Source organism: Mustela putorius, unplaced genomic scaffold, assembly GCF_011764305.1.
Source record: "Mustela putorius furo isolate JIRA1106 unplaced genomic scaffold, ASM1176430v1.1 tig00003850_pilon_pilon_pilon, whole genome shotgun sequence".
In the NCBI taxonomy this organism is placed as follows: Eukaryota; Metazoa; Chordata; class Mammalia; order Carnivora; family Mustelidae; genus Mustela; species Mustela putorius.
Window position 1 is genome coordinate 15,162,605 of NW_025422002.1, and position 14,481 is coordinate 15,177,085.

At 56.4% G+C, this 14,481-nt stretch overlaps 1 protein-coding gene across 5 annotated transcripts in view; it reads left to right on the forward strand.

The window, feature by feature from the left end:
- NUP210 (nucleoporin 210) overlaps positions 1-13,191 on the forward strand; it is a 103,565-nt gene extending 90,374 nt beyond the window's left edge. For 2 of the 5 annotated variants that reach the window (XM_045063373.1, XM_045063372.1), the window contains 9 exons: positions 71-291; positions 1,553-1,689; positions 4,349-4,466; positions 5,477-5,623; positions 7,131-7,381; positions 8,335-8,551; positions 10,323-10,418; positions 10,490-10,573; positions 11,791-13,191. In XM_045063373.1, coding sequence (XP_044919308.1) covers positions 71-291; positions 1,553-1,689; positions 4,349-4,466; positions 5,477-5,623; positions 7,131-7,381; positions 8,335-8,551; positions 10,323-10,418; positions 10,490-10,573; positions 11,791-11,891 — 1,372 coding nt within the window. In that variant the 3' untranslated portion in view covers positions 11,892-13,191. Of the gene's footprint in view, positions 1-70; positions 292-1,552; positions 1,690-4,348; positions 4,467-5,476; positions 5,624-7,130; positions 7,382-8,334; positions 8,552-10,322; positions 10,420-10,489; positions 10,574-11,536; positions 11,678-11,790 lie in introns of those variants that run through there. The other 3 variants (XR_006601568.1, XR_006601569.1, XM_045063374.1) reach the window with 3 other exon arrangements.
- The last annotated feature ends 1,290 nt before the right edge of the window (positions 13,192-14,481 follow it).

The window sequence follows — 14,481 nt, forward strand, 5'->3', positions numbered from 1 at the left end:
ATATTTCTCCCTCCGGGGTCAGGCACCTCTTCCCTGAGACTGAGCGCCCACCTCCCCCTCCTGTGCCTAGAGACGAGTTTGTGCAAATCGGGAAGGGCGCCACCAACCACACGTGCGTCGTGCGCACCATCAGCGTCGGCCTGACGCTGCTCAGCGTGTGGGATGCCGAGCACGTGGGCCTCTCCGACTTCGTCCCGCTGCCTGTCCAACAGGCCATCTCCCCGGAGCTGTCCGGAGCGCTTGTGGTGGGAGACGTGCTCTGTCTGGCCACAGTCCTGGTCGGCCTGGAAGGTAAGAGAGATGGATATGGGCCGGGGACTCCTTCTGAATCCGGGCAGCCCCAAAGATGGGAGCGGGCTCCCTTGGTGTGGGTAAGATGAACAGAGCTCGGAGGAGGTCCAAGAGCAGGCATCAGAGCCCTACAGGCAAAATCCAGTGTGCTGCCTCTTTTTGCAAACAGGATGGCTTTGGAATTCCGCCATCCCTCTTCATTCATGTGCTGTTGGTGGCTGTGTTTCCCCTACAACGGCCGGGCCGAGCAGTGGCATCAAAGACCTCCAGGCCCCCACAGCCTGACACATGTACCATCTGGCTCTTTACAGAGCAAGCTTGCCAGCCCCTGCACTCGCGTAGCACTGTCTGGTAGAAGTTTCTGCCACAGGAGACATCCCATATCTGCTAAGGCGGGGGGGCCCTCCCAATCCAGCCCTCAAAATGCACCCAGGAAACTACCTATTTCATATGAAGGCACTTGTGCCTAATGGCTACAGAGCTGGTCAGAGTACGTCCAAAAGGAAATGTAAGCAAAGAATAGCTACTGGGCCTGTTCCGTGATTTCCGGATTTCAGCTGCTCCCATGCCACCTGTGTTGTATATCCATGATCTACATCATTTGTTTTTTGTTTCCAAAGTTTCAAATTGACTCCCTATTTTTTCTTTATCTAATTCATTTTAAAAGGAAGTTAAACACTGCTCTTAAAGAAAAACAAATCTAACTTGCCAGAAATAGAATATGGTTGTTATTTTGTGGTCTATATTCTGTTACATGATTGGCTCTTAACTAAGAAATGTTGTCTAGCACCAGCCCTCAACCCTGACATCGGCTTTGTTTGCTAAAAAACACTGGATAAACAGTTGGGGCTGGGAAGGGGGTGGTCCTGTGGAGAGGGCCAGCTCCCAGGTCATCCCAGGACAAGGGAATGATGAGATTACAAGCAGGGAGGCACTAGAGAGAAAGGAGGGCGGAAGGTTCACTCTGGGCAGGGGTTGCAGCTGTGCAGAGAGCAGGTGCCCTAGGCCTACAGCTAGCCCCAGGTGGCTGCAGCCAGGAGCCTGCGGTGGGAGTGGGGGGAGTGGGCCCCAGCCAGGGTGCCAAGGCCAGTGGGATAGATGGCTTCTACCCTGAGGTTGATGAGTTGAGTCCCCCGGGGCAGCAATGTGGAGCATGGGGCTGGGCAGGGCCAGAGGCTGATGCTGTCACCTGGGGGACAAGAGTTTGGCCGTGGTATTGGCTATGGGAATGGTGAGTGACAGCCAGCACTTCCTCTCCCAGGCCTCTCTGGAACCTGGAGCTCCTCATCCAGCAACGTCCTCCATATCGACCCGAGGACAGGCGTGGCGGTGGCCCGAGAGGCAGGATCTGTGACCATTTACTACGAGGTTGCTGGGCACCTGAGGACCTACAAGGAGGTGGGACTTTGGGGGGGCACACGTGGCTGACCCTCTTGGGGTGAAACCCTTAGCTTTCTCTACTGAATGACTCCCTTTTCTCGAGCAAAGAAGCAGTAGCATCTTGCTAGCAGTCAGGATTCGGAGTCATGAGTCTGGGTTCCGCTGCCCCCTGCCTCTGGGATTGAAACAAGCTCCCTTTTTGGCACAGGCTCCTGCCTCCCCGCATTCAAAATGGTGCCATGACAAGGGCTGGTGTCCTGGAGTTGCCATCCCCCATCCCCCGCTCCCATACACTGGTGGACTGGCAGGAAGGTCCCCCATGGGCATCCCCCTGGGAGACCTGGGGTGGGTGGGCCAGTGTGGTGATTTGGCGTCACTGATGAAGTTAAGCCTCCCTGGCAAGCCACCCCTTGAGTCTTTCTGGAGGCGAACAAAACTGTTCTCTCCTCTGTTTATCTCCAGCCGAGAATGAATCAATGAGCCACGTCGGGCCATGTTCCAAATGTGTCTCATTTTAGAGCCAGCGTGCACGTGATCGAATCCAGCAGTTTAACCTGATAGCTCACACGTTTAGTGCTGGAGCTGTGCAGTGGGGGAGCCGATCCCAGATAGGGGCACCTGGTGATTGACGAAGCTGTGTTCTCCCAGGAGGAGCCACCGAGAGTGGGCAGGGGCTGGGCGGCGTTGGCTGGGGGAGGGAGGGGCGGCTGGATGAGAGAGCGTGGCATAGGCAAAGTTGTACCCAGCTCCAGAGCCCAGCCCTGACAGCGGGAACCTACCTAGGCGGTAGGCGGGGCGGGAGGGGGGCAGTGGAGGCTGGCATGGCCATCATGATGCACCCTGGGTTCCAGGAAGTTCTGTGGAGTGGTTAAGCATATGAGCCTGAGGGCCAGGCTGCCTGGGTTCATATCCCAGCTGGGCCACTGAGAGGCTGTGTGGCATCAGGTAAGTTATTTCACCTCTCTGTGCCTTGGTTTTCCTGTCTGTGAAATGGATGGAAGAGTGTTATAAGGATTAAAGGCACTCACATGTGTGAACAGCTTGGAATGGTACTCAGCAAACCTTCAGTAGGTATTAGCTGCACTGTTACTGCTTTACAGCAAAGAGACAAAAGCTTATGCCAAACCTAGGAAGGCTTCACCAGGGATTTTGTTTGTTTGTTTTTTACAGTAGAGAGTGATCTAGATCAGAGGTAAGGTTTGGAACGGGTCCCAGTGCCTGGCAAAGTTTAAGAGCCCGAGAGAGGGAGAGTTGCTGCAGGGAAACCAGGCAGGGGGCTGGGGATGGGACTGGCACCACTGGGCGGGCAGAAACTAAGGGTGGGTTTGGGGGAGACTGAGCGGGGAGAGTCATTGGCAATCGATGACCATTTGGAAGTAGGGATTGAGGGAGAAAGAGGCTTTGGGGATCCAGCGTCTGGCTTGGGTAACAAGGTGGATGTTGGTCCTTTACACTGACTACGGTGGGGGGTGGGTGGGGTGCAGAATGAGGGGCCGGTGTGGGTGGAAGATGAGTGAGTTGAGAAATGGCCAGCCTAAGGTGGTTATAGCTCCTCTGTATGGGGCTGGTGGTAAGGCAGCAGGTGTTCCTGGAGCTCCAGAGCAGGGAGCAGGAGAGGGGTTGGGGGGCTAAGGACAGGGATGGTTCTGGAAGACCTGAGAATGGATGGGACTTTGCAGAACATACTAGAGCAGGAGGGGAGAGGGGCAAGGCCTTGGGTCCCCTCTGCAAGGTGTGGAGGAGGAGGAAGAAGAAGTGGGGAGAAGATGATAGCCTGGTGGTCAGGAGGAGTCCAGGAGAAGATGGGAAGACCTAGGGCCAGAGTGCAGGTGCCTACCAGTGAGTCTGAAGGCCCTGGGGCCAGCCCACAGGCCTGCCTATGCTTCTGCATCAGCCATGACCCTGGTAGCTTCGTGAGCTTTGGGGAGGAGTGAGACCGCATCCCTACTCTTAGGGAGATCACATTCTGGTAGAATTCAGATCTGTGGGAGGCAGGAAGTGCTGAGTGCCTTCCCAGAGGTGGGTAGACAGGCTTCCAGCTAGAGGGGGTGACTCGAGCTGGGCCTACAAGGACCAACAGGGTCAGTCTCTGCAGGGAGGGTGGAAGCTTAAGGTAGGTGCACAGCTGCGGCGAGGGGGTGGGGGGAGTCTGGGTGTGGCCAGGGCAGGATGAGCAAAGGGGATAGGTAGGAAAAAATCTGGGAAGACTTCAGTCTGGCCTGGGGGCGGGGGGTGTCAGTCCTTAACCCAGGGTATGTGGGTTGCATTTTCATCCAGGTGATTTATGTTGAAGAAATGACAGTAAAGTAAAACAGTGCCTTCTCTCTTCACTGAAAGCCTAATTAACGAAACTAATGAACCAGAGAAGTGATCGCAACTGTCCCAGGAGCCAAATTCTGTAGCCCACCCCAAACCATTGAAGGAATTCAGGCCCAAAGTCCAGCTGGGGCTCTGCTGCTCTGGAAAAACAGTCAGCTCAGAGAGAGGGCAAGACTGCAGGGTCTAACCCCAGCTCCACCACCTCTGGGCAAGTCCCTCGAATGCTGAGCCTCAGTCTTGTGCCCTGTGCAGTGGGTTGTGCCTCATCACAGACAGCAGGGTGAGGTCACGAAATTGCCCAGCCACCAGGCCCACACGTGGTCGGTGCTCAGTGCAGCTGCCTCGGCTCCCTCCCCAGATAGCGATTGGTGTCCCTCAAAGGATCGTGGCCCGTTCCATCCGCCCAGGCCAGACCAGCTTCCAGGAGGCCTCCAAGGTGACCGTCACCGTGGGAGACAGAAGCTCTAACCTGAGAGGTAGAGAGTAAGGGGCTTGCTTGGTCTGGGGAGGGGCCCTGCTGGGCTCAGGGGCTCTGCTGCCATTTTGTCTGCTTTTCCCACTCAAACTTACGCCAGAGCTGCATTTAAACTCCTTGTAGCCTGTTGCTTCCAGCTTTTTAGAAACCCAAGTTGTCCCCAAGCAGAGACAATGAAAAGAGACCTTCCTAAAAGATCCTGGTGCCCAGAAATAGCCTGTATCTGAGCCAGAAATGCCCCTTCACCCTTGGGTCACCTGAGGAAAGAAAGCCACACTTTACCCCCATGAATCCCAGAAAGTAGTGACTTAGCAGAGATCTCATGGCTGATTTTTATAATTAGCTCTTCCAAGCCTTGCATGGAACATTTGACCCTGTCCCCTGCCCATGACAGTCCTGGACAGCAGCTGTCAGGAATAAATCCATCAATACGGACTGGTTTTTTGTTTGTTTGTTTTTGGTTGTTGTTGTTGTTTTTTTTAACCACTTAACTGGTGGAATTAAATATGGCTGTCCTCGTTCTGATTGATGAGACACCTTTACCGTATCCACTCACCTCTGTTTTCCTACCTCAATGTGCGGGGACAGCACCATGCAGTCGCTGAAATGATCCTCAGCGCATCCATGGGGAACTCTTGCCCTCCTGATGTCCAGAAATAAATTGCCCATTTTTCCCCACTGACAGGGACAGACGATGCGCGTTAGTGGGCCTGACCTGTCCAGCCGGGCCGTTGGATACAGCCTCTAGCACAAATGCTCGAATTTGGATCTGGACTTGCCCCAATTCCGAATGGCCCTCCTCCCCCCTAGAATTGTCCTCGGCTTTTATAACCTCCAGCAGCATCGTGAAGCTGGGGGCAGTCCCGGGGCACCCCGCAAGCGTCTGTTCGCAACCCCTCCGGCCTGTGTGTGCAGCCTGCTCTTGCGTCCTCATTTTGGGGCACCACGGGCAGGTGCACAGGCCCCGGGCGGGCCTGGCTCACACCCTCCTCACCCACTTCCCATCCCCAGGGGAGTGCTCCCCAGCCCAGATGGAAGTCATTGAGACTCTGCGTCCAGAATCCCTCATTAGCTGCCAGGTTCAGTTCGAGCAAGACGTCTTTGACTTCCCAGCACGCGACGTCTTCACAGTGGAGCCAGGATTTGACGCAACTCTAGGTGAGTGGGCGAGGGTGTGAATGGGTGTGTTTGGCCCACCATGCCTCTGTGCAGAGGGGCCCTGTCTGTCAGGAGCCCAGCCTGGGGACTTAGGCCACCCTCTGGACGCGGGTCCCTTGCAGCCGCCAGGAGTGCTTGGCAGGCCCATGCTGGGTGACAGCCGCTCTCCGCAGCCCCCCTCCATGTGGCAGGAAGGACACACTTCCGAGCTGGAAAAGCTGGGCTCGAGGCCCAGAGCTGTTGGGTGTCAAGGATCTGCAAACTGGGCAGGATGGTGCCTTGCTCGCCCTGGTGACAGGGCTGAGCAGTGCAAATGAGCAATGGCTAGAAGGGTCCTGGGTAACGAGTTTGGGCCACACGGTGTGTCAGAACATCACTGTTCCATGGCCTATGGAGCGGAAGGCTGGTGCCTTGGGGCTGGAGCAGCCGCCTGGGCCCCTGGCATTCTGGCCAAGTGATGCTGTCACCAATGCACCCTATGAAAAGGGGTGCCCTCCTGGGGCACTTCAAGGGTTCAGTAGGATAGTACCTGTGACCTGCTTAGCATGGGCCAGCACACACGCCTATCAAGTCCTTGATGGTCGCTGCCAGCATCAGTATGATGATGATTATTGATGAGCATTTGGCCCGTTTTTCAGTTCCTTCCAAGAACATGCAGCTCAGTCTTAATTAGCAGGAGTTAGCCACAGCACCATGCCAGGCCCTAAGCCCAGCCTGCAGCTCTCTGTGGCTCGGGTTAGTACCCAGGCCACTGCCCAAGACACTAGAGGTATGTCCTCAGGGCACGTCATGGGTGGGGCCCAAGCGTACAGAGTGGGTACCTGGGGGTCCCATATCCTCTTTACCCGCGAATGTGGCCCCATGAGGGGTAAAATGTTATTCCCACCTGACCGAGGGAAAGCATGCCAGCAAGAAGGCCGACTTACCCACCAAGGGGCACTTGGCCGGCATGGGCATGGAAGCAACTCCAACACAGGCACCCAGGTTCTAAGCTGCAGGGGAGGGCTCTCTAGGGCCCCTGTTGGCAGTATCCATTTAACTCGTTTGTCCATTCAGGGCAGGCATGGAGGATTCAGCAGGTACCAAAATGTCCCGATCCATGCCCTCCAAGAACTTCCTGTCTCTGTACTGGGAGTCAGCCCCAGCTGGCCTGTAAGCCCAGCATTGGGTCAGGGTAACTGTTGATCATGGACTCACAGTCCCTCTGAGCCAGGATGGCTGGGCCCTGAGATGCAGCACTGGCCCATGCCTTCCCACCCCAGGGAACGTCAAGGCAATGGGGATCTGGTAAACCAGAGCATTCTGGGAAGGGAGCCAGAGTGCTGGTCCCAGAGAGGGTGTCCAAGCCACCAGGGCTACGTCCCTGGAGGGTCCCAGAGGAGGGGATGCCTCAGGTGGGCTCTGAAGTGGGGTGGTAGGAGTTGTCCAGTTAGAGAAGCCAGTAGAAAGTGTAGCATGAGGTCACGGGCAGGAGAGGGGACTAAGGGGAACATCCTCATCTCCACAGGCCGGTACCTCTGCTCGGTCATGATGCACAGGCTGACGGACAAGCAGCTGAAACATCTCAGCATGAAAAAAACAGCACTGCTGGTCACCGCCTCCATCTCGGGCAGCCATGCCCCCAGAGAGCATGTGGGCGCCGAGGTGCCCTTCAGCCCAGGGCTGTACACTGACCAGGCTGAAATCCTTTTGAGCAACCATTACACCAGCTCCGAGGTCAAGGTCTTTGGTGCCATGGAGATTCTTGAGAACCTGGAGGTGAGTGGCATCCACACGTGAGCCAGGGGCCTCGGAGATGACTGGGAAGCAGGGAGGCCCAGGTGGATCATGGAGGCCTGGACCACCTCTCTTTAAAATGAGAAATTTAAAAGAAAATGTGAATACACCATATCCTTTTCTTTCTTCCCATGCCACTACCGTTATCTATGAATTACTGTGATTTCTGCAAGTCTTCCCCAACCAGGAGTTAAGTATGTGGAGCCAGTACTTAGCATAGGGCTTCCCAGGCACATAGTATGTGCTCAGTGAACGTTTGGTATGCTCAGTGAATGAAGTCAGTGCAGGACTGCACACTGACATAGGGCAGGAGGGAAAACCTCTAATCCCTGACCTGTTGCTGACACCTGCACAGCTGGGGACAAGTCCCTTGCTCCGGGCCTCAGTTTCCCATCTGCTGAGTGCTGAGTGAATGGTGTCCTGTGTTTTGCCATGTAGCACGCTGGGAGATCTGGGGTGACAGGCCCAAGGTGGTTTTGGCTCCTCTGTTTACCTCAGCCCTTGTCTCACTGCAGCGAATGTGGCTGAACATTCTTGGAGAGAGACAGGGATGGATTCATTGCTGGTGACAGAGGGTCTGCCAGGCCTTGGGGTTGAGCTGCTGGCGATCAGCCAGTAACAGAGCTCCAGGCTATTCCCTTGGAAAGTTGGCATTTGGTGATAGTTCATGTTAGTTTAACACTTTTTTAATAAAGAGCCCTTGATTAGAATTCAATGGTATTGATTTGTCCTTTCCTTAAAAACACTCTAAGTATAGACACCGTGCTCCTTCCCTGACTTCGCGCATTTCCTGCTGTCAGTTAAAAGCACCCAGGCATCATCACCTGCCTAGGAAGGGGGCCTGGGGAGGGGTCTCCACTCCTCCACCCTTGGGCCCAGGAGGGAAGCACAGCATTTCAGGCAGAAGTGCTCCTCTCCTGCACTGTTTCTCCCAGGTGAAATCGGGGTCCCCAGCCGTGCTGGCCTTTGAGAAGGAGAAGTCTTTGGGGCTCCCCAGCTTCATCACCTACACTGTCGGCGTCTCAGATCCCATAGCCGGCAGCCAGGGGCCTCTGTCCACCGCCCTGACCTTCTCCAGTCCCATGACTAATCAAGCCATCACCATTCCGGTCACCGTGGCCTTTGTGATGGATCGCCGAGGGCCTGGTCCTCGTGAGTCATGGAACGGGACACAGCTGGGATGGACCTGGGTGGGGAGGGCTGGGCTACAGGGTCTTAGCTGTTTGTGGCAACCTGGGGGCATCAATAACAGGACGACTCAGAAATGCAGAACGTCCTGTGACGCGAATATGGCTCTTTTGAGCGGCCACACATGCTTTGCTTCCCCGTCTGCTCTCAACGCGGCAGTTAGAGGGATCCTGTTGAAAAGTGACTAGACCGTGCCCCTCCACTGCTCAACACTCTGCTATAGCTCCCACCTCCCTCATGAGGTAAAGCCCAAGTGTCTCCAGGATCTTGGAAAGCCCCACGTAATCCGCCTTCCCTACCCATTTGTGAGCATTTGCTCCAGCCACGCCGGCCTCCCTCCTCTTTGGGGCACATGTGTGGCCCCCAGCTGAGTCCCTGGCATTCACTGTTCCCTCTGCCTGTGATGCCTTTCCCCCAGATAGCCCCTTAGCCAACACCCCTCGCCTGCTTCCAGCCAACCTTCCCTCAAACTTTCTCTGTTCATATAGTAGGAAACTTCGAACCTTACTTCTACTCGAGCCTTTTTCCATCTTCCATGGCACTATTCTCAACTGCCAGCCTATGGAATAATTAATACAATTAATGATTGATTAATTAATTAACCATTAGTTAATAATTAATTAATACAATTATGATTGCCACCAGTCTTTCCCCCACTAGAAGCTAAGCACTGTATGTGGGGACGGCGCCTAGAAGAGGGCCTAACATACTATAGATGCTCAGTAATGGGCAATTCATTGATTCTGTAGACATTATTAGCACCTGCTGTGTGCCAGGCCCTGTGCTGGGTAGAGGCCTGAGAAGCCCCCTACCCCAAATAGGGCATGGATTATAAACACAGCAAGAAAGGAATAGAGGCATATGGAGGGGTAATTTTACCTCTGCTGGCTTGAGGGTACCATTCAAAGGGGCTGCTTCCACCAGGTCCAGAAGGAGGAGTAGCTGGGGGAGGGCAATGCAGTTAGTAAGACCCTGGGGTGATAATGCCGGATAAGAGGCTGGGCCACGAGGAGCCTTGAATGCCAGGTCAGGGGCTCAGGCCTTTTCTTGAGAGCAAGAAAGTGACCTGGTCCGTTCTGGCTGGGAGCAGACTGTAGGGATGGGACCAAGGTCAAGGGCACTTGAAGAGGCGAGCGCCTCCTTACTGCCAAGCAGGGATGTGTCCTGACACAGGACAGCCCAGTGAGGGAGAGGAGGTGCAGGATGAGGTAGAGGGAGACGGAAGAAGAGGCCACAATCAGACCACCCTGAGGCGGGGCCCCAGAGGTGCGATAGCTTTGGAGCAAATGATACTGGCATCCCTTGGTGCATGGGCCCCAGTTCTGAGAACGGCAATATCCCTGTCCAGTGCCTTTACCCAACACTGACTGGCATTGCCATGTGCAGTGCAGCTCATGGCTTGACACTTTCAACACTGCCTTGCCTTTCCAGGCAACACAGCTGCCTCCTGGGCATCTCCCCCTCCCCCTTGACTCCCCCACACACATCTGTTCTTCCTTGGAATGGGTATGGACGCTGAGCCCACCTCCAAGGAAGTGGGGCCTCAGATGGAGCTGAGTTGGTTCCAGTGACCCAGAATGGGCTAGAACAGAGCACTGGGGTGACTGCCTTACAGGACTGGACACTGGTCCCCCACCCCAGGCCTTGGGCAGGCCACCTCACCCTCTGGGTGGGCACACAGACACAAGGCAACTCCATATGTTGGTTTGGTGACTTGTCTTTCCATCAATCGCAGACGGCTCCAGCCTCTTCCAGCACTTCCTGGACTCCTACCAAGTGATGTTCTTCACGCTTTTCGCCCTGCTGGCTGGGACTGCTGTCATGATCATAGGTGAGGTGGGCTGCACTGTATGCCCTGGGTTGCTCCCCCCGCCCACTCTAACCAGCCACGTGGTCTTGCAGCCTACCACACCGTCTGCGCGCCCCGGGAGCTCAACGCACCTCCGGCCCTCTCCCCCCGAGCCAGCCCTCGCCACAGCCCCCACTGTGAGTACCCCACCACTGGCGGATGCAGCCAGGCAGGGCTGGGGCTAAGAGGAAGTGGGGATCAGGGCCCTGAACCCCAAGTCTCAGAAGCTCTGGCCCTGGGCAAGAGTGGAAGCTGAGGTATGAGGCCCAGAAGGCAAATCGGGAAGCTGAGGAGGGGTAACGGTACACTGGTCCTGGGCGAGGAGAGCTTTTCCCAGGCAGAACCGTACAGGGTGGCGGGGTGGCGGGCTGGTGGCAGGGAGCTGTCTGTGGATGTGCTCGCTGGAACTGGCTCCCCATGCCAGGGCTGCCACAGAGGCCCGCAGAGGGTTGGGCTGGCTGACTCAGAGGTGCAGGTTCGGACAGTCCCAGGGATAGATCTCAGAGGGATCTCAGAGGGAGAGGAATCACGAGGACCATGCCTCTTCATAGTCCAGTTGTCCCTGGTGACCCTATATAGCTCCAGGGGATACTTCTGTCTGTGAGAAGTGCAATGTCCGACCACGATGGTGCGTGGCAGCCCTAACATCTTCTGTGTTCCGTTGGAGGGTTCTTTCCCCTGTACAGGTGTCTGCTGAGCCCAAGAGGGCATGGCCAGGTTTCAAAGAATCTGAATTTTTGGAAGATAAGAGTTTCATGTATAGATGCATTTTCCTGGGTGACAAGATCCTGCATGCACCCTGGACCCCTAGCACCGTAGCCTTCCACAAACATCCCCCAGCCAGCCTCGCAGCAGACACTCACCTTTTCTAACCCCCTCTCCCAGTGCACTCCTCCCTCAGTGTCTTGTGGCCACTGTGGAGTTTTGGCTTTATTTCTGGAATATTCCGGACTTTTCTGCTCACATGGGAGCCTTTGTTCATGCAGTTTTCTCAAGGAGCTCTTCCTGCCGGGATAGCCAGGACCTCCTCCCAGCATGCCCTGTGGGCTCATGGATGCTTCCATGTGGTCCTGAGACCTGCTGCTTGCTCTCTCCCACAGGTCTGCTGTAGGGGAGGGAGGTCAGGCTTCTGCTCCAGGTCTCCCTGATGTCCGGACATCACTACCATCCCTTGGGTGACATCACGCCACTGACCCAGGGCTGCCTAGGGGACTGGTCGCTGGGGGAACGAGGTGGCCGAGGTGGGCTGCCAACACTTCTTCCCAGGGGCTCTTCTGGCATGGCTGAGGAATCCCTGGGGAAGGCTGAGCTCTCCTATTTGCTCTGTTCCTCATTTCGTCTCTCTCCCTCCTAGATTTTGCCGCCTCATCGCCAACGCCTTTCAACGCACTGCCTCCCAGCCGCAGAGCCAGCCCGCCCTCAAGGCTGTGGAGCCCCGCATACACCTCCCACTAGTCGGCTGGCCAGCCCTGCGCCCCCACGGTGGGGACACCCCTGCTCAGCCTGGCCTGGAGTACCAGGCCCCCTCGCTGCCTGTCCTGGCCTGTAGCTCAGGCCGTGCCCGCTAGCTGCTGCTGACATGTAGGAGACCCAGGTGGCTTGGATTTGGTTTTGTTCTTAGCCTTCGCGAACACGCTGGCTCGTCCTTCATGCCTGGTTGTCTGGGGTTTCTGGGCAACGTGCAGTCCTGCTTCTCTTTTCCCTCCAGGCTCTAGAACCCCCTTCTTCTTAAGACTTTAAACAGGCAGAAGCTCCATTTCCTAGGAGGGGTTGGTACTGCAGTGGCCTCAGGGATTTTTGTGGGGTTCCCCCACACCGTGAAAACTTTACCCTTAGTCTGGCTCCTGCTAGGAGATGAGGAGAGAGAACAGACATGAGTGTCAGATGTGGGCCCTGTGACCACACAGAAGCCTCAGAAATGCAGCAATGGCGACCCCGTGCTGGCTCAGCCTTCCCGGGGGACCCTACAGGCCATGGGAGCTGTGAGCCGGCTGCTCTCTGCCCCTCTGTGGACCACTGTGAATTTGTGTTTCTGTTTCCTAAGCGTGGAAAAGTCTCCTGGGACGTGGCCACAGCCCCACTGGGCTATCTGGTGGGGTCTGGTTCCTTCTCTCTCTCCCCACTTCTCTATGGAATCGTAGTTAGGAAAAGGTCCTTGAGCCAGAAACCAGGATCTTTCCTTCCATGTGTTCTTCCGGAGAAGCCACTGTATTCTGCCCAAGCACAAAGACCCAGGGTTATCTGTTCCTCCTTCCGCATCTCAGCAGACCTGAGCCTCTGGCCCGCCCAGTGTGGGCCCCAGTCTCCCCGTGGCATTCCCCCAGCGAGCCACGGAGCCCGGCCTGGCCAGTGAGGGCAGTGGGCCTGCTCTCCAGGAAGGGGCTGGGAAGGAGAAGACAATGAAGAGAAGGCCCTCTTCCTTCCCAGCCCGTCATTTAGCACTGGAGGCCTCCAGACTGTGGCCCCTCTGCCTGTGGCCAAGAGCCGGGCCACTCTCAGGATGAACTCGAGACACCCCCCCGCCCCCGAGCCAGGTACGCGTGGCTGCTGCGTGGGGAGTCATCCACTTTGACTCTGAGCCACAAGTGTGAATCCGCTGCAGGCCTCTAGGGCTGGGCTGTGCGATTTATTTTTGTAAAGCTGGAAACAGGAAGAATTGTGCCTTGCATATTACTTGAGCTCAAACTGACAACTTGGATGTAAATAGGCGCATTTCTACTTGGTTTATTTAATAAAGCTCTCTCTAATTTCGTAAGAAGGGCATGCTCGTTGCCAGAATTGCCGACGTCCTGCCTGGAAGGGACCAGGCTCTGGTGACTTTGCTTCTGGTTACATGGGTTTGGGGAGCAGATCGGTTCTGCTGCCCCTCTGTGTCATACTCCCCCTTCTCTGGCTGGCCACCCCGGCCTCCCTCCCACGCTGTGTTCCCATGGCTGCCAGCCTGGGGCCCCCATAAGTGCCCCACTTATGGGGGGGGACATGGCAGCCCTGCCCACATGTCACCACGGCCTCCCTACCCCATCTCCCTCTCTCCCTTGGGCTCTTCTCACTCTGTAGCTGTTCCTTCCTCCTGTCCCCCTGGTTTCCACCCCCACTCTCCTCAGAAGCTGACCTCCCTGGGATCACCATCCCCTTGCCTACTGGTCCCCAGCCCCTCACACTCTGCCTGTCCGGGTACTTGCTCCTCGGGGTGGTCCTCAACCGGCCCGCCATAGGCTCACCATAAGAGCCCAAGGCAGTTTCTGCTGTCCTGTGTCATGGAGCAGATGCCTAAAGAGACCAGGGGGCCACCCAAGGTGGCAGGCTACCCGGAGGTTCCTCTGGCAGAGGCCACCTGTCCCCCACGTCACCCGCCCTTTTCCTTAGGACCCACACCACCAACTCGGAGCTGGGTGAAAAGTGGCCACAACACACTCCAGGCCCTGCAGCCCCTTTGGCTGCTGGAGGCAAACACACAACTGTGTTGTGGGGACAGAACGTGGGCAGCGGTGTCCCGTGCAGCTCGTGAAACGGACTAAATGGCAGGTGGTGTCCCCAACACCACATCGTCCCTCCCCTGGCTGAGCAGACCAGGTAAGGGCCACCAGAATGGCTAGGTCCTTGTCTGTGGAGCCTGTGCCCAGACCCAGAACGGCCTCCCTCAATAGGAGAGGACACTCCCAGCAGCCTCAAGATCAAGTGGGTCTTCTGCCATGGCCAGACCTCCTCCCCGTGGATTCAGTGGCATCGCCCAAAAGCAAGCCCAGCGGCCCAGCTCTGTGACCCTCCTGCAGGCCACAACCCCACATCTAGCCGCTGCCTCTCCGGAGCCCTGCCCCAATCACCACTGACACACTTGCTTCTGCACGACAAGTCACTCCTGCAGTCCCTTGTCACCCATACCTTACATCTGGCCAGTCTCTTAAGTTCTCATGAATCTGCCCTCCCCGTGGCCCTCTTCTTGGCCCAGGGGCCCTCCCCCAGCATGAGGTCCCAGGCTGCTCACAGATCTGACCATCACCCCCTCCAGCTTACATGCTGCAACAGCCCAGCCTGCGCTTGGGGT